Source organism: Ranitomeya variabilis, chromosome 4, assembly GCF_051348905.1.
Source record: "Ranitomeya variabilis isolate aRanVar5 chromosome 4, aRanVar5.hap1, whole genome shotgun sequence".
Taxonomy (NCBI): Eukaryota; Metazoa; Chordata; class Amphibia; order Anura; family Dendrobatidae; genus Ranitomeya; species Ranitomeya variabilis.
The window spans coordinates 264,500,755-264,523,534 of NC_135235.1; the positions used below are offsets into that span (position 1 = coordinate 264,500,755).

The following is a 22,780-nucleotide window of genomic DNA, read 5'->3' on the forward strand; positions in this document are numbered from 1 at the left end:
AACCATCGCACGACGGTTGCGACATGTGGCAATGCGTCGCAAATGTGTCGGTAATGTTAGTCAATGGGGAAAAAACGCATCCTGAAAGCACTTTTGCAGGATGCGTTTTTTCGCCAAAACGATGCATTGCGACGTATTGCAAAAAACACTAGTGTGAAAGTAGCCTAACCTGTTATGCTGGGGATCTGTACACCCAGCATCATCAGACTGTACTGTAGCAGAGATGAGGTCACATACAGGTCACTAGACTCCTTAAATGGGAAGGGGGGAATCAGCACACAGCAGCATGCAATGCACAGACATAAAGCCTCTTACCCTCATATATATACGGTATATACAGTGGGGCAAAAAAGTATTTAGTCAGTCAGCAATAGTGCAAGTTCCACCACTTAAAAAGATGACAGGCGTCTGTAATTTACATCATAGGTAGACCTCAACTATGGGAGACAAACTGAGAAAAAAAAATCCAGAAAATCACATTGTCTGTTTTTTTATCATTTTATTTGCATATTCTGGTGGAAAATAAGTATTTGGTCAGAAACAAAATTTCATCTCAATACTTTGTAATATATCATTTGTTGGCAATGACAGAGGTCAAACGTTTTCTGTAAGTCTTCACAAGGTTGCCACACACTGTTGTTGGTATGTTGGCCCATTCCTCCATGCAGATCTCCTCTAGAGCAGTGATGTTTTTGGCTTTTCACTTGGCAACACGGACTTTCAACTCCCTCCAAAGGTTTTCTATAGGGTTGAGATCTGGAGACTGGCTAGGCCACTCCAGGACCTTGAAATGCTTCTTACGAAGCCACTCCTTCGTTGCCCTGGCGGTGTGCTTTGGATCATTGTCATGTTGAAAGACCCAGCCACGTTTCATCTTCAATGCCCTTGCTGATGGAAGGAGGTTTGCACTCAAAATCTCACCATACATGGCCCCATTCATTCTTTCATGTACCCGGATCAGTCGTCCTGGCCCCTTTGCAGAGAAACAGTCCCAAAGCATGATGTTTCCACCACCATGCTTTACAGTAGGTATGGTGTTTGATGGATGCAACTCAGTATTCTTTTTCCTCCAAACACGACAAGTTGTGTTTCTACCAAACAGTTCCAGTTTGGTTTCATCAGACCATAGGACATTCTCCCAAAACTCCTCTGGATCATCCAAATGCTCTCTAGCAAACTTCAGATGGGCCCGGACATGTACTGGCTTAAGCAGTGGGACACGTCTGGCACTGCAGGATCTGAGTCCATGGTGGCGTAGTGTGTTACTTATGGTAGGCCTTGTTACATTGGTCCCAGCTATCTGCAGTTCATTCACTAGGTCCCCCCGCGTGGTTCTGGGATTTTTGCTCACCGTTCTTGTGATCATTCTGACCTCACGGGGTGGGATTTTGCGTGGAGCCCCAGATCGAGGGAGATTATCAGTGGTCTTGAATGTCTTCCATTTTCTAATTATTGCTCCCACTGTTGATTTCTTCACTCCAAGCTGGTAGGCTATTGCAGATTCAGTCTTCCCAGCCTGGTGCAGGGCTACAATTTTGTTTCTGGTGTCCTTTGACAGCTGTTTGGTCTTCACCATAGTGGAGTTTGGAGTCAGACTGTTTGAGGGTGTGCACAGGTGTCTTTTTATACTGATAACAAGTTTAAACAGGTGCCATTACTACAGGTAATGAGTGGAGGAAAGAGGAGACTCTTAAAGAAGAAGTTACAGGTCTGTGAGAGCCAGAAATCTTGATTGTTTGTTTCTGACCAAATACTTATTTTCCACCAGAATATGCCAATAAAATGATAAAAAAACAGACAATGTGATTTTCCGGATTTTTTTTCCCCAGTTTGTCTCCCATAGTTGAGGTCTACCTATGATGTAATTTACAGACGCCTCTCATCTTTTTAAGTGGTGGAACTTGCACTATTGCTGACTGACTAAATACTTTTTTGCCCCACTGTATATACCATCCCATTACTGCTCCCTCTCACCAGTGACTAGTCCCTGTAACTGCCCAGCTCCGCGCTAGCAATAGCAGACACTGTATGTGTCAATGCTCTGACCTATCATACAGATACCCAAAACTCATGAAGACTCTGTATAATACAGTAGAAATGTGACACCACAGCCATGTCTGTAAGGAGATCGCACAGGAGCTGTCTCTGCAGTGTGTGAGGCAGCTTGTAACAGACCCATGAAGGAACATGGCATCTACATGATTAATATTTCATGTAATTTCAAGTAATTATTTTCATCGTCTGTAAGTGGATCCTCCTCATGTATCCGGGTCTTTGGTGGGTGTCAGTCTTGAGCCTCTACGTCTCGACTTCTGTGACTTGGGGGTGGAAACTTGTTGCCAAAGGGGTGGAAGGGGAAGGGGTTGCATAGAGGAAGCAGCATGGAAAGTCTCAACATCCGGATATTGGTCCAAGGATATGTTAAGATCTTCGCATAGCTTTCGTATGTCAGCTGAGGATCTAGATTGGAATCTTTTGTCTTCTGTAATAACCTGTATTCCAAATGGATAGAGCCATCGATATTGAAGCTTTCTCTGGAGAAGTGCTTCGGTGAGTGGTTTGAGTAGTTGACTTTTCCTCAGTGTGATCGCTGAGAGGTCCTGGAATAACTTGAGGTGCGAACCTTCAAATTTAACTTCCTGCGCTTCTCTTGCACGCTTTAAGATCAAGTCCCTAGTGTGGAATATATATACGATGCACATCAGTATGAATTTAAATAATTACCATTGGCGACTCCAATAATAATACTAAAAACCAAGAAGACTGAGAGTCCAAATATACCAAAAATTAAATATATTTTTTATTAATGAGATTACCAAAAAACAAGTATTAAAAACAGGTAGTCAATTGAAAAACAAGTGAATGATCCAAGTACATACAGCGATCCGGGATCAAGGGTAAATAGCAACTAGAACGTTTAATGAACATGCCAAAAATCCATATACACGCCCAAATATAATCAACTAGCTATTGAACCCGTTCTACGCCCGGGTGGCGAGCATTTATATTGGAATATGGTCTCCATCCTGGTATGTGCTGCTCCCATCCTGTCATATGCTGCTCCATCCTGCGCCCCCATTCTGTCATGTGCTGCTCCACCGTGTCATGTGCTGCTCCATCCTGCGCCCCCATCCTGTCATGTGCTGCTCCACCGTGTCATGTGCTGCTCCATCCTGCATCCCCATCCTGTCATGTGCTGCTCCACCGTGTCATGTGCTGCTCCATCCTGCGCCCCCATCCTGTCATGTGCTGCTCCACCGTGTCATGTGCTGCTCCATCCTGCGCCCCCATCCTGTCATGTGCCACTCCACCGTGTCATGTGCTGCTCCATCCTCATCCCCATCCTGTCATGTGCTCCCATCCTGCGCCCCCATCCTATCACGTGCTGCTCCATCCTGCGCCCCCATCAGTGCGGGCGGCTGTGCTGAGTGCGGGCGGCTGTGCTGAGTGCGGGCGGCTGTATGTGGCTGTGCTGAGTGCGGGCGGCTGTATGTGACGTGGCTGTGCTGGGTGCGAGCGGCTGTGCTGGGTGCGGCAGCTGTGGACGGCTGTGCTGGGTGCGGTGGCTGTGCTGGGTGCAGCGGCTGTGCGTGGCTGTAGGCGGCTGTGCTGGGTGCGGCGGCTGTGCGTTGCTGTGGGCGGCTGTGCTGGGTGCGGCGGCTGTGCTGGGTGCGGTGGCTGTGCTGGGTGCGGCGGCTGTCCGTGGCTGTAGGCGGCTGTGCGTGGCTGTGGGCGGCTGTGCTGGGTGCGGAGGCTGTGCGTGGCTGTGGCGGCTATGCGTGGCTGTGCTGGGTGCGGCGGATGTGCTGGGTGCGGCGGCTGTGCTGGGTGCGGCGGCTGTGCTGGGTGCGGCGGCTGTGGGTGGCTGAGCTGGGTGCAGCGGTTGTGCGTGGCTGTGGGCGGCTGTGCTGGGTGCGGCGGCTGTGGGCGGCTGTGCGTGGCTGTGCTGGGTGCGGCGGGTGGGCGGCTGTGCGTGGCTGTGGGCGGCTGTGCGTGGCTGTGGGAGGCTGTGCTGTGCGTGGCGGCTGTGCGTGGCTGTAGGCGGCTGTGGCGGCTGTGCATGGCTGTGCTGGGTGCGGCGGATGTGCTGGGTGCGGCGGCTGTGCTGGGTGCGGCGGCTGTGGGTGGCTGTGCTGGGTGCGGCGGCTGTGCGTGGCTGTGGGCGGCTGTGCTGGGTGCGGCGGCTGTGGTCGGCTGTGCTGGGTGCGGCGGCTGTGCGTTGCTATGGGTGGCTGTACGTGGCTGTGGGCGGCTGTGCTGGGTGCGGCGGCTGTGCGTGGCTGTGGTCGGCTGTGCTGGGTGCGGCTGTGCGTGGCTGTGGGCGGCTGTGCTGGGTGCGGCGGCTGTGGTCGGCTGTGCTGGGTGCGGCGGCTGTGAGTTGCTATGGGTGGCTGTACGTGGCTGTGGGCGGCTGTGCTGGGTGCGGCGGCTGTGCGTGGCTGTGGTCGGCTGTGCTGGGTGCGGCTGTGCGTGGCTGTGGGCGGCTGTGCGTGGCTGTGGGCGGCTGTGCTGGGTGCGGCGGCTGTGGTCGGCTGTGCTGGGTGCGGCGGCTGTGCGTGGCTGTGCTGGGTGCGGCGGCTGTGCGTGGCTGTGGGCGGCTGTGCTGGGTGCGGCGGCTGTGCGTGGCTGTGGTCGGCTGTGCTGGGTGCGGCGGCTGTGCGTGGCTATGGGTGGCTGTGCGTGGCTGTGGGCAGCTGTGCTGGGTGCGGCGGCTGTGCGTGGCTGTGGGCGCCTGTGCATGGCTGTGGGCGCCTGTGCGTGGCTGTGGGCGGCTATGGTCGGCTGTGCTGGGTGCGGCGGCTGTGCGTTGCTGTGGGCGGCTGTGCTGGGTGCGGCGGCTGTGCGTTGCTATGGGTGGCTGTACGTGGCTGTGGGCGGCTGTGCTGGGTGCGGCGGCTGTGCGTGGCTGTGGTCGGCTGTGCTGGGTGCGGCTGTGCGTGGCTGTGGGCGGCTGTGCGTGGCTGTGATGGGTGCGGCGGCTGTGGTCGGCTGTGCTGGGTGCGGCGGCTGTGCTGGGTGCGGCGGCTGTGGGCGGCTGTGCTGGGTGCGGCGGCTGTGCGTGGCTGTGGTCGGCTGTGCTGGGTGCGGCGGCTGTGCGTGGCTGTGGTCGGCTGTGCTGGGTGCGGCGGCTGTGCGTGGCTGTGGTCGGCTGTGCTGGGTGCGGCGGCTGTGCGTGGCTATGGGTGGCTGTGCGTGGCTGTGGGCAGCTGTGCTGGGTGCGGCGGCTGTGCGTGGCTGTGGGCGCCTGTGCGTGGCTGTGGGCGGCTATGGTCGGCTGTGCTGGGTGCGGCGGCTGTGCGTTGCTGTGGGCGGCTGTGCGTGGCTGTGCTGGGTGCGGCCATTTTCTTGGTCCTGCTCCCGGAGTCGGCGCCTGCGCAGTCCGCGCTTTCCGGCGCCATTTTCTTGAAGACACTGCAATGTGTCTTCAAGAAAATGGCGCCGGAAAGCGCGGACTGCGCAGGCGCCGATTCCGGGAGCAGGGGGACAGTCACGGCCCGGAAGCGCGTCGGTGGAACGGGTCAGGTAAGTATACTCACCCTCCGCCTCCTGGCTCGTCCCTGCTTGTCCGGTGGAGATCGCGGTGTGCGTTCAGCGCTTACGCATACCGCGATCTCCTGGGAGCGTCGCTCTGTGCGGTCCAGACTGCGCCGGCGCTTGCGCTTGCGCAGTCTATAGAGGCTTCGGACAGAGTGACGCTCCCAGCGTTATATTATAGATATGTCGCCATTATGTAAAAGGCTGTATAGGGCAGACATAAGGCAAAAAGCAATTATAATCAAAAGTTTGCACAATCGCAACCGGTAAAATTACCGCATGTCCATACCGAACTGTAGCATATTATGAGCATAAATAAAGATTAGTTACCCATGAGTGTGGAGAGTCCTGATCCAGATCCCGATCGATTAGGGGTAATCGATCTTTACTATAAAGTAAATTAAGATTGACAAGCTTCAGTAATAAGAATTGATGTTTTTGGCATTAAAATGGGCACTGTAGGTGTTTTCCTGGCCTCCACTCACTGCCGACTTTGATTCCCCATTGACTTGCATTGGGTTTCATGTTTCAGTCGGCCCCCGACTTTTTGCAATAATCGGCCGATTTCACCCGACCCGACTTTTGACAAAGTCGGGTTTCGCGAAACCCGACTCGATCCGAAAAAAGTAAAAGTCGCTCAACTCTAGTCATATATACTGAAATAATACAGTGAAGCATACTGAGAAGGCATATGAGAAGGATCCCATTGCGCTATGGATAATCAGGCTTGGGAATAGTGAAACCAAATACTATGAAGTGAAGTGATATGGTATAGTGAACCGACCTGCGCCTGGACGTGGAAGGAAGGCACGTTTCGCACACTTGCATCTTCTGGGGGTAGTATTAGTAGTAGTTACGTGTGCATTACTAGTATTAGTAGTATTAGTAGCAGTAGTATTAGTAGTAATTACATGGGTAGTAGCAGTATTAGTTGTATTAGTAGATGCAGTATTAGTGGTATTTACGTGGGTAGTAGTAGTATTAGTTGCTGTAGTATTGGTGGTAGTTACATGGGTAGTAGTAGTAGTAGTATTACTTGTATTAGTAGCAGTAGTATTAGTAGTAGTTACATGGGTAGTAGTAGCAGGCTCGGACTGGCCCACAGGGGAACAGGGGAATCCCCCGGTGGGCCCCAGTGGAGATCTAGGCCCCCAACCCCACTGTATGGGCAGTATTGTCATAATTTACTTGATTCTCTCTGTACAGAAAAAAGCAGAATCCCATCATTCATTAACCAAACTACCCAGTGTATTATTATGCAGAGATATAGGTAAATTTGTGAACCAGGATTAAGTAATATGGTGAAAAGTGGGCCCCATTGTCAATGTTACTGGTGGGCCCTTGATACACCAGTCCGACACCGAGTAGTAGTATTAGTTGGATTTGTTGCTGTAGTATTGGTGGTAGCTACGTGGGTAGTAGTATTAGTTGTATTAGTAGCAGTAGTATTAGTAGTAGTTTTGTGGGTAGTAGTATTAGTGGTATTAGTTTCAGTAGTAGTAGTTACGTGGGTAGTAGCAGTATTAGTAGTATTAGTGAAATTAATGCAGGATCAGTAATTGAAGGTAAAACTGTTGACGACTTGTAGTCACACAGATAATTTCCCCCACACCCTCCATTAAAGGAGAATCCATGACTGACACAGCGAGCAGTAATAATGTTCCTCAGCCGTACGAGATACAGACAATTGTACATATAATTATTCTACTTCTATACACAGGTATTTTCTTCTTATATTACACATCTCAGCTGCTGCCTCCGTTCCTGAAACGTAGCTTCTTATTCACTATGGTTAAGTGACACAAACATCCCTCATCCTTTTATTTCTATTTTTTTTTTTTTTGCATGAAATGATGTTCTTCACTAGCTAAAGTGTGCTATGATGTTCTGCAGCAGCTAAGACACAGCACAGGGCGCTGGAAGATGTGAAGATTACACCAGTGACCAGACCGAAGAAGACAACCCAACAGAGAAGCTCTGCACGGCCAGGTGACAGATCGGAGAGTATATAGACTGTTTTGGTGGTTTTTTTTTTAAAGCATGGCTATTATTCTTGAGGTTTGGGATCTGCAGAAATCTCAGAGCATAATACTTTATACTTCACGCCAAAGTTCAGCTGGTTCACTCATCACAAGTGTAAAGAAGATATACGGTATATATATACAGTATATATATATACAGTGGGGCAAAAAAGTATTTAGTCAGTCAGCAATAGTGCAAGTTCCACCACTTAAAAAGATGAGAGGCGTCTGTAAATTACATCATAGGTAGACCTCAACTATGGGAGACAAACTGGGGGAAAAAAATCCGGAAAATCACATTGTCTGTTTTTTTTATCATTTTATTGGCATATTCTGGTGGAAAATAAGTATTTGGTCAGAAACAAACAATCAAGATTTCTGGCTCTCACAGACCTGTAACTTCTTCTTTAAGAGTCTCCTCTTTCCTCCACTCATTACCTGTAGTAATGGCACCTGTTTAAACTTGTTATCAGTATAAAAAGACACCTGTGCACACCCTCAAACAGTCTGACTCCAAACTCCACTATGGTGAAGACCAAAGAGCTGTCAAAGGACACCAGAAACAAAATTGTAGCCCTGCACCAGGCTGGGAAGACTGAATCTGCAATAGCCAACCAGCTTGGAGTGAAGAAATCAACAGTGGGAGCAATAATTAGAAAATGGAAGACATTCAAGACCACTGATAATCTCCCTCGATCTGGGGCTCCACGCAAAATCCCACCCCGTGAGGTCAGAATGATCACAAGAACGGTGAGCAAAAATCCCAGAACCACGCGGGGGGACCTAGTGAATGAACTGCAGAGAGCTGGGACCAATGTAACAAGGCCTACCATAAGTAACACACTACGCCACCATGGACTCAGATCCTGCAGTGCCAGACGTGTCCCACTGCTTAAGCCAGTACATGTCCGGGCCCGTCTGAAGTTTGCTAGAGAGCATTTGGATGATCCAGAGGAGTTTTGGGAGAATGTCCTATGGTCTGATGAAACCAAACTGGAACTGTTTGGTAGAAACACAACTTGTCGTGTTTGGAGGAAAAAGAATACTGAGTTGCATCCATCAAACACCATACCTACTGTAAAGCATGGTGGTGGAAACATCATGCTTTGGGGCTGTTTCTGTGCAAAGGGGCCAGGACGACTGATCCGGGTACATGAAAGAATGAATGGGGCCATGTATGGTGAGATTTTGAGTGCAAACCTCCTTCCATCAGCAAGGGCATTGAAGATGAAACGTGGCTGGGTCTTTCAACATGACAATGATCCAAAGCACACCGCCAGGGCAACGAAGGAGTGGCTTCGTAAGAAGCATTTCAAGGTCCTGGAGTGGCCTAGCCAGTCTCCAGATCTCAACCCTATAGAAAACCTTTGGAGGGAGTTGAAAGTCCGTGTTGCCAAGTGAAAAGCCAAAAACATCACTGCTCTAGAGGAGATCTGCATGGAGGAATGGGCCAACATACCAACAACAGTGTGTGGCAACCTTGTGAAGACTTACAGAAAACGTTTGACCTCTGTCATTGCCAACAAAGGATATATTACAAAGTATTGAGATGAAATTTTGTTTCTGACCAAATACTTATTTTCCACCAGAATATGCAAATAAAATGATGAAAAAACAGACAATGTGATTTTCTGGATTTTTTTTTCTCAGTTTGTCTCCCATAGTTGAGGTCTACCTATGATGTAAATTACAGACGCCTCTCATCTTTTTAAGTGGTGGAACTTGCACTATTGCTGACTGACTATCTTCTTTACACTTGTGATGAGTGAACCAGCTGAACATATATATATATATATATATATATATATATATATATATATATATATATATATATATATATCTTTGTATTCATACACACAATAAATAATGCAAACAAATAAATGCATTTATTTATAAATATTGTATCTTATATGCTTTCTATACTTATAGGCGTGTTATACAGTTGGATCTTTGCAAAGGTAATTTTGCGCTGGTGCCGCCCCTGTGATTAATGTGATAATTGTGGGATCGGATCATGATTGCTGAGTAATATCGACCAGTCATATATATGGTTAGGATGACTGACATGTTTACTGTGTAGGAGAAAACCGGCTTAAAATTGTGGCTTAAATACTAAATTAGAAACTCTTTAACAACCTCTTATTGTAGAATCAATCCCTACTCCACCTTGTTTATGGGCGACTTCCCTCCGGAGACTTATAAAAGGACCAGTTTTTCAGAGGATCTGCTTTGTGTGTTGGATTTATGAAGAGCGGCCACCACGATGAACATCGTCACTGCGGCTCTGGTATCAGTGTCTGCTCTCTGGAGCGTCCTGGAAGGTAAGTGTGAATGTAGATGGGACACTCCGCTCTTGGGTCAAGCTTGGATGTATTTGGTAATTTTATATGATAAAATATGCAGAATGAATGGGCATCACATTACAGATTACATCTCTATGTACAATGCACTATTCACAGATCAGAACATGGCCATTTTCCTTTTTTTGTTTTTGTTGTTATTTTTTTCTCCCCTTCTTCTAAGAGCGATAACTTTTGTATTATTTCCATCAACATAGCCGGGTTAGGGCTTATTCTTTTGCAGGATGAATTGTACTTTTGAACTACACGATTGATTTTACCATATAGTGTACTGGAAATCAGGAAAAAAATCAAGTACAGTTAAATTGCAAAAAAAGTGCTATTCCACAATTGTTGTTTTTTTTACCATGTCTATTACATGGTAAAAAAAAGACCTGGTAATATGATTCACTAGGTCAGTATGAGTACGCAGAAACCAAACATGTATATTTTATTTTTTTATTTAAGTGCTAAAAAAAAAAATCCAAAATATGTATGAAAAAAAGTACCTGGAGCCGTTGAAGCATAGTGTGTATGCGAAACGGCTGTAGTCTGCACAGTCACCCACGCTCCCCCGTGTCCACTTACTTGGTACCCAGAACCATTAAAGTGTAGTGTGTATGTGAAACAGCTGTAGTCTGCACAGTCACCCGCGCTCCCCCGTGTCCACTTACTTGGTACCTGGAACCATTAAAGTGTAGTGTGTATGTGAAACGGCCGTAGTCTGCACAGTCACCCGCGCTCCTCTGCGTCCAGTTACTAGGTACCTGGACCCATTAAAGTGTAGTGTGTATGTGAAACAGACATAGTCTGCACAGTCTCCCGTGTTCCCCCGCGTCCAGTTACTTGATACCTGGACCCATGGAAGTGTTGTGTGTATGTGAAACGGCCGTAGTCTGCACAGTCACCCGCGCTCCTCCGCGTCCAGTTACTAGGTACCTGGACCCATTAAAGTGTATTGTGCATGTGAAACAGACATAGTCTGCACAGTCTCCCGTGCTCCCCAGTGTCCAGTTACTTGGTACCTGGAACCATTAAAGTGTAGTATGTATGTGAAACTGCTGTAGTCTGCACAGTCACCCGCGCTCCCCCGTGTCCACTTACTTGGTACCTGGAACCATTAAAGTGTAGTGTGTATGTGAAACGGCAGTAGCCTGCACAGTCACCTGTGCTCCCCCGTGTCCAGTTACTAGGTACCTGGACCCATTGAAATGTTGTGTGTATGTGAAACGACCGTAGTCTGCACAGTCACCCGCGCTCCTCCGCGTCCAGTTACTAGGTACCTGGACCTATTAAAGTGTAGTGTGTATGTGAAACAGACATAGTCTGCACAGTCACCCGTGCTCCCCCGCGTCCAGTTACTTGGTACATGGACCCATTGAAAGTGTAGTGTGTATGCAAAACGGCCGTAGTTTGCACAGTCACCTGCGCTCCCCTGCGTCCAGTAACTTGATACCTAGACCCATTGAAATGTAGCGTGTATGTGAAACAGCCTAGTCCACACGGTCACCCACACTCCCCCGCATCCAGTTACTTGGTACCTGGACCCATTGAAGTGTAGTGTGTATGCAGGGCCATATTTAGAGTTTCTGCTGCCCTAGGCACTTTTAGTGCTGCCTCCCCCTTTGGTGAGTATGACACTATCGGCAGTGACTTTGGCAAGAATTGCTGATGTGAAAGTCACCTTTTGCAGCAGATCCGGCAGTTTTTCTGCATCTGCCGCGTAACGGATCACTTACGGCAACACTGCGTTCGGCCTCATTCATTCCCTATGGGATTTGCGGCACTTGCCATGATCTGGCAAATGCGGTACCATACCTCCCAACTTTTGAAGAAGGGAAGGAGGTATAAAGTTTGCGGTGCGTGTAGTGCGCCGCGGCAAATTTTAGGCCACGCCTCTGACCACACCCCTTTCACAACAAGTCACACCCATATCCACGTCCCAAACACAGCCATTTAGCACTGCTGATCACACTGTTTTATATACAATAATTATAAACAAAAGAATATGGCCACACAGTGCTCCATACTGTATAATGGCCACACATGACGCTCCATACTGTATAATGGCCACATATGATGCTCAATACTGTATAACGGCCACCACACATGATGCTCCATACTGTATAATGGCCACATATGATGCTCCATGCATACTGTATAATGGCCCACCCCCCCTCCCATCATGTATGCATGGCTCATCTGCCCCTCCCTGTATTCATAGGTGGCTCATCTTCCCCCCCCTGTATGCGTGGCTCATCTCCCCCTCCCTGTATGCATGGGTGGCTCAGGCACTGGCTCATCTCTCATCCCCCCCCCCTGTATGCGTGGCTCATCTCCCCCCCTGGCTGTATATGCGTGGCTCATCGGCTCCCCGCCGCTCCCATCTTGCATGGCTCGGCTCCCCGTCCACCACAGTCCTCCTTCATCCTCCCCGGCTCCCCCTGTCCTCCCTGGCTGTCATCATATACTCACCTCACACCACGCAGAAGAACGGAATCCTCCACGGCTCCACCTCTGTCCCTGCGCAGCACCGTCCCTCATCCTGTGTGAGCGCCGCGGTCGGGTGGTACCGCTCATTAAGGTGATGAATATGCATGCATATTCATCACCTTAATGAGCGGTACCATGTGACCGCTCACACAGGACGAGTTGCAGTCGCTGAGAGCAGACCAGCCGGCACCGCTGGAGCAGGTGAGGTGAGTATGACAGTCAATACTGCATGATGTCTTCAAGGGGGGCCAGGCCGGCAAGGAGGCAGCAGCGGCGGCGCCGGGGGGGCAGGGGGGTTAAGGTGACCACGGCCGGACCGGACTTTATAATAATAATAAAAAAACCTGCTCAGGTAAAGCCGCCCAACCGCATCGCCCCGCCCTAGGCATGTGCCCTCGAGTGCCTAGTGGCAAATACGGCCCTGTGTGTATGCGAAACAGCCGTAGTCTGCACAGTCACCCACATTCCCCCGCATCCAGATACTAGGTACCTGGATCCGTTCAAGCATAGTGTGCACGCGAAACCACAGTAGTCCGCACGGTCAATGGCACTTCCTGTGTTCAGTTACTAGGTACCTGGACCTGTTGAAGTGTAGTGTGTATGCGAAACAGCCAGGGGCGTAACTACCGCGGTCGCAGCGGTCGCAGCGGTCGCAGCTGCGACGGGGCCCAGACTACTTAGGGGCCCCATGGACAGGAGTGAAGGAGAATGAAATGACCCATGATTGATGATGATCCACCATTTGTGAGTGACCCGCAGCAGGGAGCCGTCACCGCTCTCTAATTATACTTACCTACTCCCGGCACGGTCCCTGGACGTCCCTGCTTCTTCCAGCGCTGCAGATTCTTCCTGCACTGAGCGGTCACATGGTCCCGCTCATTACAGAAATGAATATGCGGCTCCACCTCCCATAGGGGTGGAGCCGCATATTCATTTCTGTATTGAACGGTAACTGTGACCGCTTAATACAGGAAGAATCTGCAGCGCTGGAAGAAGCAGGGACGTCCAGGGACCGTGCCGGGAGTAGGTGAGTATACAGCGCTGCGCGATATTTACCGCTCCTCGTTCCGGTGCGGCTCTGTCATCAGCGTCCTCTGGCAGTGACGCTCAGGTCAGACGGCGCGGTGACGTAGTCAGTGCGCGCCCTCTGCTGAACGTCAGTGCCGAAGACGGAGCCGCACGAGGAGCAGCCAGGTAAATATTGAAAGTGCCGGGGGTCCTGAGCGAAGAGAGAGAGGTGAGGTGAGTATGTGATTTATTTTTTTTTATGGCAGCAAAAGCATAAGGGGCAAGTGACTGTAGGGAGCATTTTATGGGGCCATAACGCTTGTGCAGCTCCAGCACTATAAGGGGCAGTGGCTGTGCGGAGCATCTTATGGGGCCATAACACTTGTGCAGCACTATAAGGGGCAAGTGACTGTGCGGAGCATCTTATGGGGCCATAACGCTTGTGCAGCACTATAAGGGGCAGTGACTGTGCGGAGCATCTTACGGGGCCATAACACTTGTGCAGCACTATAAGGGGCAGTGGCTGTGCGGAGCATCTTATGGGGCCATAACAATTGTGCAGCACTATAAGGGGCAGTGACTGTGCGGAGCATCTTATGGGGCCATAACAATTGTGCAGCACTATAAGGGGCAGTGGCTATACGGAGCATTTTATGGGGCCATAACACTTGTGTAGCGCCAGCACTATAAGGGGCAGTGGCTGTGCGGAGCAGCTTATGGGGCCATAACAATTGTGCAGCACTATAAGGGGCAGTGGCTGTGCGGAGCATCTTATGGGGCCATAACCCTTGTGCAGCGCCAGCACTATAAGGGGCAGTGGCTGTGCGGAGCATCTTATGGGGCCATAACACTTGTGCTGCACTATAAGGGGCAGTGGCTGTGCGGAGCATCTTATGGGGCCATAACAATTGTGCAGCATTATAAGGGGCAGTGACTGTGCGGAGCATCTTATGGGGCCATAACACTTGTGCAGCACTATAAGGGGCAGTGACTGTGCGGAGCATCTTACGGGGCCATAACACTTGTGCAGCAGTATAAGGGGCAGTGACTGTGCGGAGCATCTTATGGGGCCATAACAATTGTGCAGCACTATAAGGGGCAGTGGCTGTGCGGAGCATCTTATGGGGCCATAACACTTGTGCAGCGCCAGCACTATAAGGGGCAGTGGCTATACGGAGCATCTTACGGGGCCATAACACTTGTGCAGCACTATAAGGGGCAGTGACTGTGCGGAGCATCTTATGGGGCCATAACACTTGTGCAGCACTATAAGGGGCAGTGACTGTGCGGAGCATCTTATGGGGCCATAACACTTGTGCAGCACTATAAGGGGCAGTGACTGTGCGGAGCATCTTATGGGGCCATAACACTTGTGCAGCACTATAAGGGGCAGTGGCTGTGCAGAGCATCTTATGGGGCCATAACGCTTGTGCAGCACTATAAGGGCCAAGTGGCTGTGCGGAGCATCTTATGGGGCCATAATGAACGGTGCAGAGCATTATATATGGCACAGCTTTATATGGAGTATCTATGGGGCCATAATGACCGGTGCAGAGCATAATACATGGCACAGCTTTCTATGGAGCATCTATGGGGCAATAATGAACGGTGCAGAGCATTATATATGGCACAGCTTTCTATGGAGCATCTATGGGGCCATAATGAACGGTGCAGAGCATTATATATGGCACAGCTTTCTATGGAGCATCTATGGGGCCATAATGAACGGTGCAGAGCATTATATATGGGGCAGCTTTATATGGAGCATCTATGGGGCAATAATCAACGGTATGGAGCACTATGAGGGGGGCTGCGTTGTATTCTATGGGGGTTACCTTGAGTTGTATGGCAGGGCTGCGGGGGGGCCCCATTTGGAAGTTCGCACCGGGGCCCATAACTTTGTAGTTACGCCACTGGAAACAGCCATAGTCCACACTGTCACCTGCGCTCCCCCGCGTCCAGTTACCTGGTACCTGGATCCGTTCAAGCATAGTGTGTACGTGAAACAGCCGTAGTCCACATGGTCACACGCGCTCGCCGCATCTAGTTGCCAGGTACCTAGACCCATTAAAGTATAGTGTGTACACGAAACAGCTGTGCCCGGTTTTAGGGGTAAAAAAAGGGTTGTTTTATGAACTCCTGGTTTTGTTTTAGATCTGAGCCTTAAAAATCTGCCTTTGACTAATATTTCTACCTTCTTTTATTATAGTGCATTCTCTGCAGTGTTACTCCTGCACCAACATGAAAAACAACACTGAGTGCAACCAGCTCCCGACAGTCACTTGCAACTCCTCCAGCTTTTGCTTCACACAAGTCGAGAAAATATTTGGTAAGTGCAAATTCTTCACATAGTCTGCCTCATTATCTTATTAATTAGGGTGTCTACTGTTTTACTGCCAGAGGTGACGCTTGAATCTTCCTCACCGTCAGAACTGACAGAACAGCACAGCGCTGTGTGGTGGCCGTTCTTAGGTACTGCAGCTTCAGCTCCTATTGAAGTAAAGGTGATCAGAGCTGCAGTACCTGAGAGCGGCCACTACATAGTGTACGGCTCTGTGCTGTTCTGGTTCCTCATACTGTGTGTTGGCGGTGTGACGTGACTGTTCATTGAGAGTTCCAAGTGTCGGAGTCCTACCGAGTCAATCCGAAGGCTACGTCATTAATTAATTTGATAGTCTTGGACAGCTTAATAATAATAATCTTTATATAGCGTTAACATATTCTGCAGCACTTTACAGTTTGCACACATTATCATCGCTGTCCCAGATGGGGCTTACAATCTAAATTCCCTATCAGGATGTCTTTGGAATGTGGGAGGAAACCGGAGAACTCGGAGGAAGCCCACGCAAATACAGGGAGAACATACAAACTCCTTGCAGATGTTGTCCTTGGTGGGTTGAACCCAGGACCCCAGCGCTGCAATGCTGACTGTAGTGCTAACCACTGAGCCACCATGCTGCCCTCAACTTTCATACACATGAACATAACCTTAATTGGATCAACCATCTTTCTAATGTGTACTGAGGTCCTTTACCCCAAACAGCAGATGACAAAAAGATCAAAGATGCTGGTCTTCCATATGCCCAACTTTTTGCTCCAGCGAGAGATAATATGGTGCCCTAGGTGTTTGTCAGTGATTAATGACCCTGACTCTGTTAAACAGATTCATGAGATTCAGAAAGAGTAGCAGTCGGTCAAATAGGCATTTGGCCATCAACTATGTCAAGTGTGATGGCAGCTTCATGTCTTGTTGGTTACGCGTCTCCTTCTGAAGAGTGTCATGTTGGTGTAAGGGGACTCACAGGCCATGCAATTCTCCTCTGGGAATTCCAGTGGAGCACTGCATAGCCTGTAAGTCTTACTACACTTACACGGAACTTTCCCCAATTAAAAGCATTAATCCTTAGAACATGCCAGAGGCGTCTCATCCAGCCAAAATAGCTTTGGTATGATGTGGAGTAAACACCCCAAAACATGTGTCTGCAAATCTAGTTTCTGGTTTGGCTTTTCATACCAAGTCATATGGCAAGACTTTTTAAAGGGTCGATATTGACTTTAGGTGTACTACGTCCAACAATTGGAATTAGGCCAGGATCACACATACGTGAGATACGGCCGAGTCTCGCAGGTGAAAACCCAGCTCTGGCGCCGGCACTCCGGAGCGGAGCGTGCAGCAGAGGTCATTTGCATATTTAAATTTCTAAAGAAGCATTCCATGGCCTATAAGTCTCCTTACATTAGGTTGCTATTTTCCACAAGAAATGTTTCCACTTAAATGGAACCTGTCACAAGAAAAAAAAACGCTATTAACCTGCAGATATGGGGTTAATCTGCAGGTTAATAGGGGTACTAACCTGCTTGGTGCCCGCACTTAGCCAAACACTGCAGGGAGAAAATGAACTTTATTCCCCCCAGCAACATTCCAGCTGTCAGTCAGGGCCAGGAAGCAGTTACAGCCGCCGCTCTCTCTACATAGAGCGGGGACAGAACAGGCAACAGTGCCGCCCCCATGGCTTAAACTAGAATGTTGCAGGGGGAATAAAGTTAATTTTCTCCCCGAAGCATTTGACTATGTGCCGGGAAGCTTAGTAATGATATTAACCTGCAGATTAACCCCATATCTGCAGGTTAATAGCATATTTTCTGGTGACAGGTCCCCTTTAAACCTCCTGCTAGAGCCTTCTCAGCCAGCTAAATCAAACCTCCTGCTTTACACTGATGAGGGGCAAACACCCCAAAACACATGTCTGCCAATGGACTATGGACTTGTTAAAGGGTGAATATTGACTTTTAGAATTTCTACCCCCAGTATGTGGTCCTAGAGTTTCTGGACTCTTCCTCGCTGTTGCATAGGTCTTATTGGCATATTTTGGGCATCTTGTGTTGTCCACGAGCAACAACCTTTAATTTAAGTCAGAGGAAAGCTGAGGTTGATTTTCACTACCATTTACACTAATTTATTGGGTAAATTATGTTAATTTCTTGTGTACATTATTATGTCAATCGATGGTTTGGTGTTCCCTTCCGCTACACCTCGCCCACTTTTTAGAAAAGTGGCACGAACAAAGTAAAATTGAAGAAAGTTTGAGCAGAGGAGGTGTACTCCAAATGTAGCTTTTTTATTTATTTTTTTTTACCAGAAAACTGACCCAAAGTATATAAAAAAAAAGTTGATATTGAAGTAAATCCAATGATGGTGCCTGTTTTAATTGTGTCTTTTCTTTTTATTCAGTAAATAATCAGAAGATAACGAAGAGATGCGCACAAAGCTCCGAATGCAACTCGGGAAACTACAGCGTGTGGCTGGCGTCCAGGCACACATCCTGTTGTACCGGAAACCTGTGCAATGAATTCGCCAATGGCAAGACCAATGTAACGTGTAACACGTTCCTGGTGATGGCAGCAGTCCTTGCTCTTATCTTCAAGAACATTTAGCCTGAAAAAAATCAGTGATAATAGACTTTTCTAGAAATAATGCAAAAGAAGGTATAAAGGTGGCACCAATTCACAAAATGGTCACTGTATGTTCAGATAACCTGACCCCATTTGATAATGTGATGAATAGACAATCTGAAAATCATTCAATTAATAAATTATGCTGTCTTACCCCCAAAAAAAATCCCTCCAAAGTCTAGGCCGCTGGGTGTTTCCCTTCTCTATCAGTTCCTGTCTGCTGCCTGTTGTCAAGTGCAATCCACGTCTAGCAGCAGAGATGGATTACAGGACATGTGGGATGATCTTTGTCTCATAAAAAATGCGGGCAAGTCTTATATCTCTGCATCAGGGCCAGACTGGCCATCTGGCAATTCTGGCAAATGCCAGAAGGACCTGTCTGGTCATGGGTTGCCTTGTCTGCTACGTTGTTACCAGAATCGGTGTCCTCAAGACACCCATACTGTTAAGAGTTATGATGGAGCACAAAGTTGCTGACTCCGTCACTTACCCCAGCAGGCCACGGGTATCATTAGAAATATTGGCTGATCCTGTCCATGTGGCCGAGTCACACTATATCTGATAACACCATTAGGAATGGAGCTCATTCTAGTTTTAATCCAGCTCTAAATGACAAATAATAATAATAAAAATAGTATGGAATCTAATACTTAATATTTACTAAGAAAACACAAAAGTATCTTAACTGTAAAATCTAATAATAAAATGATACAATGTTTCCTATTATTTCATTTAGTGACTCTTTCCTTGACTCAACGCCTAAAAGTCTCCGGACGGCACCACAATAAAGGCATCAACAAAGATTTTTTCCATTTCACTTTGACCAGTAACCTGCATTCTTTAGGGATTTTTTTTTAGTATTTTTAATTTTTACCCACAGAAGAGAACATTGGTGGGATCACATGAGCAAGAGTGAATCAAAGAAGAAGGAAAAGTATAAGGGCTCGCTCACTCTGGAGTATAAATCGGACAAGTGCAATGCGAGAAAACATCACATTGCACTCTGACCAATGTTAGTAAGTGAGTCAGTGCTCACCGGCTAGTTTTTTCTGAGCTTGGATCGAACTGAGAAAAAAAATGCAGCATGCCAAGAGAGGATGCGAGAATTGTATTGCATTTACCAATGCAAGTTAATGAGTGCAAAAAAAAATCACACCGCACAGGAACAATGCGTGTACCATTCGATTTTACACACCCATTTCATAGGAGATAGACAGATAATAGATCGTGAATATAGACAGATAATACATAGATAATAGATAGATATATAGATATATGATGGATAATAGATAGATATAGATAGGTAGATAGATAGATAATAGATATCTAATAGATAGCAGATGGATAGATTGATTTGATTGATTGATAGGCTTGTAAAAGTATTCCCCCTCCCCTTGGCATTGTCATGTTCTGCTATCTGGCAATCTGGAATTTTATTGTTTTTTAAGGTTATCAACAGTTATTGTAACGAACATGCCTACAACTGTGAACATTTGGTTTTATTTTTATTGTGAAGCAAACAACAAATGGGACAAAATAGTGCATGACTATTCACCTCCCTAAAGTCAGTACTTTGTAGAGCCTCCTTTTGTGGCAATTACATCTGCAAGAGGCTTTGGATAAGTCTTTAACCCCTTCACCCCCAAGGGTGGTTTGCACGTTAATGACCAGGCCAATTTATACAATTCTGACCACTGTCCCTTTATGAGGTTATAACTCTGGAACGCTTCAACGGATCTTGGCGATTCTGACATGGTTTTCTCGTGACATATTGTACTTCATGATAGTGATAAAATTTATTCGATATAATTTCCGTTTATTTGTGAAAAAAACGAATATTTGGCGAAAATTTTGAAAATTTCGCAATTTTCCAACTTTGAATTTTTATGCCCTTAAATCACAGACATATGTCACGCAAAATACTTAATAAGTAACATTTCCCACATGTCTACTTTACATCAGCACAATTTTGGAACCAACATTTTTTTTTTGTTAGGGAGTTATAAGGGTTAAAAGTTGACCAGCAATTTCTCATTTTTACAACACCATTTTTTTTAGGGACCACATCTCATTTGAAGTCATTTTGAGGGGTCTATATGATAGAAAATACCCAAGTGTGACACCATTCTAAAAACTGCACCCCTCAAGGTACTCAAAACCACTTTCAAGAAGTTTATTAACCCTTCAGGTGTTTCACAGAAATTTTTGGAATGTTTAAATAAAAATGAACATTTAACTTTTTTTCACAAAAAAATTATTTCAGCTCCAATTTGTTTTATTTTACCAAGGGTAACAGGAGAAAATAGACCCCAAAATTTGTTGTACAATTTGTACTGAGTACGCTGATACCCCATATGTGGGGGTAAACCACTGTTTGGGCGCACAGCACTCTGTCAGATCGACGATCTGCTGTGCAGGGCTGCAGGCTTACCAGCGCCTGCTCTGAGCAGGCACTCGGTAAGCCACCTCCCTCCCTGCAGGACCCAGATGCCGCGGCCATCTTGGATCCGGGACCTGCAGCGAGGAGGGAGGTAGGAGACCCTCAGAGCAACGCGATCACATCGCGTTGCTCCGGGGGTCTCAGGGAAGCCCGCAGGGAGCCCCCTCCCTGCGCGATGCTTCCCTATACCGCCGGTACACCGCGATCATGTTTGATCGCGGTGTGCCGGGGGTTAATGTGCCGGGGGCGGTCCGTGACCGCTCCTGGCACATAGTGCCGGATGTCAGCTGCGATATGCAGCTGACACCCGGCCGCGATCGGCCGCGCTCCCCCCGTGAGCTCAGCCGATCGGCTATGACGTACTATCCCGTCGAGGGTCAGATAGGCCCAGGTCACCTCGACGGGATAGTACGTCTAAGGTCACAGAGTGGTTAAAAGCTTTCCACTTTTTGCCATTGGGATTTTTGTCCATTCCTTAAGGCAAAACTGCTCCATCTCCGTCACGTTAGATGGCTTTGAACAGCAATCTTCAAGCCTGACAACAGATTCATTGGATTATGATCTGGGCTTTGACAAGACCACTCCAGAACATTTACACATTTCCCGTTAAAGCACTTGTGTGTTGCTTTAGCAGTGTGCTTTGGGTCATTGTCTTGTTGGAAGGTGAACCTCCGCCCCAGTCTCAAATCACTGACAGACTGAAGCAGGTTTTGCTCAGGAATATCCCTGCATTTCGCAACCTCCATCTTGCCTTGATTCAGACCATTTTCCCTGTCCCTGCTGCCAATAAACATCCACACAGCATGATGCTGCCACCACATTTCACTGTGGGGATGGTGTTATTGGGGTGATGAACTGTGTTGGTTTGGAGCCAGACATAGTGTTTACCCTGGTGGCCAAAAAGTTTAATTTTGGTCTCATCTGATCACAACACCTTCCTACATATATGTGGGAGTCTCTCATGTTTTTTTGGAAATTCAAAGCAAGACTTACAATTTTTGTGTGTAAGTAAAGGCTTTTTCTTCCACTCTTACATAAAGGCCACTTCTCTGAAGTGTATGGCTTATTGTGGTCGTATGGACAGATACTCTATTCTCTGCTTGGGAACCCTGCAGCTCCTTCAGGGTTCCTTTTGGTCTCTGTGCTGCCTCTTTGATTGATGTCCTCCTTGTCCAGGCAGAGTTTTGGTAGGCAGCGCTCTATTGGCAGATTTGTTGTGGTATCATGTTTTTTTCCATTTCATAGAATGGTAAAGTTGGGAGGGACCTCCTGGATTATCTGGTCCAACACCCTAATTTGATCATAATGGAATTGATAGGGGATCATCAGAGATTGGGATAGTTTTTTATAACCCAACCCTGACTTGTACTTCTCATCAACTTTGTCCCTGACTTGTTTGGAGATCTCTTTGGTCTTCATAGTGTAGTTTGGACACACCTTGGTCTTCAAGGTGTTGTTTGGAGATCTCATTGGTCTTCATGGTGTTGTTTGGAGATCTCCTTGGTCTTCATGGTGGTGTTTGGAGATCTCCTTGCTCTTTATGGTGTTGTTTGGTTAATAGTGCCTCTTGTTAATGGTGTTGCAGCCTCTGTAGCCTTTCAGATAAGGTAAAGTGTATATACTGACAGACATGTGACACTTAAATTGCATACAGGTGGACGTCCTGACACTTAGCATGGGACTTATGAAGTGAATTGCTTGCACCAGAATATTTTAAGGGCTTCATAGCAAAAGGGATGAATACTATTTATTTTAACCTATACATTTAATTTATGTCTATATTTTTATTTCCTTAACTTACATTATTTTAGTGCTGATTCACACAAAATGGATTACAAAAATATTAAAACACAGGTTGTAATGTAAAAAAATAGGTAAAAAGCCAAGGGATGAATACTTTTACAAGCCACTGTAGATAGATAGATAATGTCAGTGAGATACATAATAACCAGTGCTTTGTGTGTGTTTTTTGTACTAGTATTTAGCTAATT

General features: G+C 47.5%; 1 protein-coding gene across 3 annotated transcripts; it reads left to right on the forward strand.

The window, feature by feature from the left end:
* Window positions 1–2,393: 2,393 nt before the first annotated feature.
* On the forward strand, window positions 2,394–18,605 carry LOC143768801 (prostate stem cell antigen-like). Of its 3 annotated transcripts, none has more exons than XM_077257440.1 (5): window positions 2,394–2,550; window positions 7,403–7,524; window positions 9,705–9,877; window positions 15,606–15,725; window positions 18,129–18,605. In XM_077257440.1, the coding sequence occupies exons 3-5, from the start codon at window positions 9,820–9,822 to the stop codon at window positions 18,329–18,331; spliced, it is 381 nt and encodes a 126-aa protein (XP_077113555.1). In that variant the 5' UTR covers window positions 2,394–2,550; window positions 7,403–7,524; window positions 9,705–9,819; the 3' UTR covers window positions 18,332–18,605. The 3 variants fall into 3 exon arrangements, with proteins under 3 accessions (XP_077113555.1, XP_077113556.1, XP_077113554.1); XM_077257441.1 differs by having other exon boundaries at window positions 7,429–7,524; XM_077257439.1 differs by lacking the exon at window positions 2,394–2,550 and adding an exon at window positions 7,238–7,255.
* Window positions 18,606–22,780: the final 4,175 nt, after the last annotated feature.

Coding starts and splice junctions, on each gene's coding strand:
- LOC143768801 (XM_077257440.1), top strand. CDS start 9,820: ATGAACATCGTCACTGCGGCTCTGGTATCAGTGTCTGCTCTCTGGAGC. Junction 9,878..15,605: donor TCTCTGGAGCGTCCTGGAAG/GTAAGTGTGAAT, acceptor CTTTTATTATAG/TGCATTCTCTGCAGTGTTAC. Junction 15,726..18,128: donor ACAAGTCGAGAAAATATTTG/GTAAGTGCAAAT, acceptor CTTTTTATTCAG/TAAATAATCAGAAGATAACG.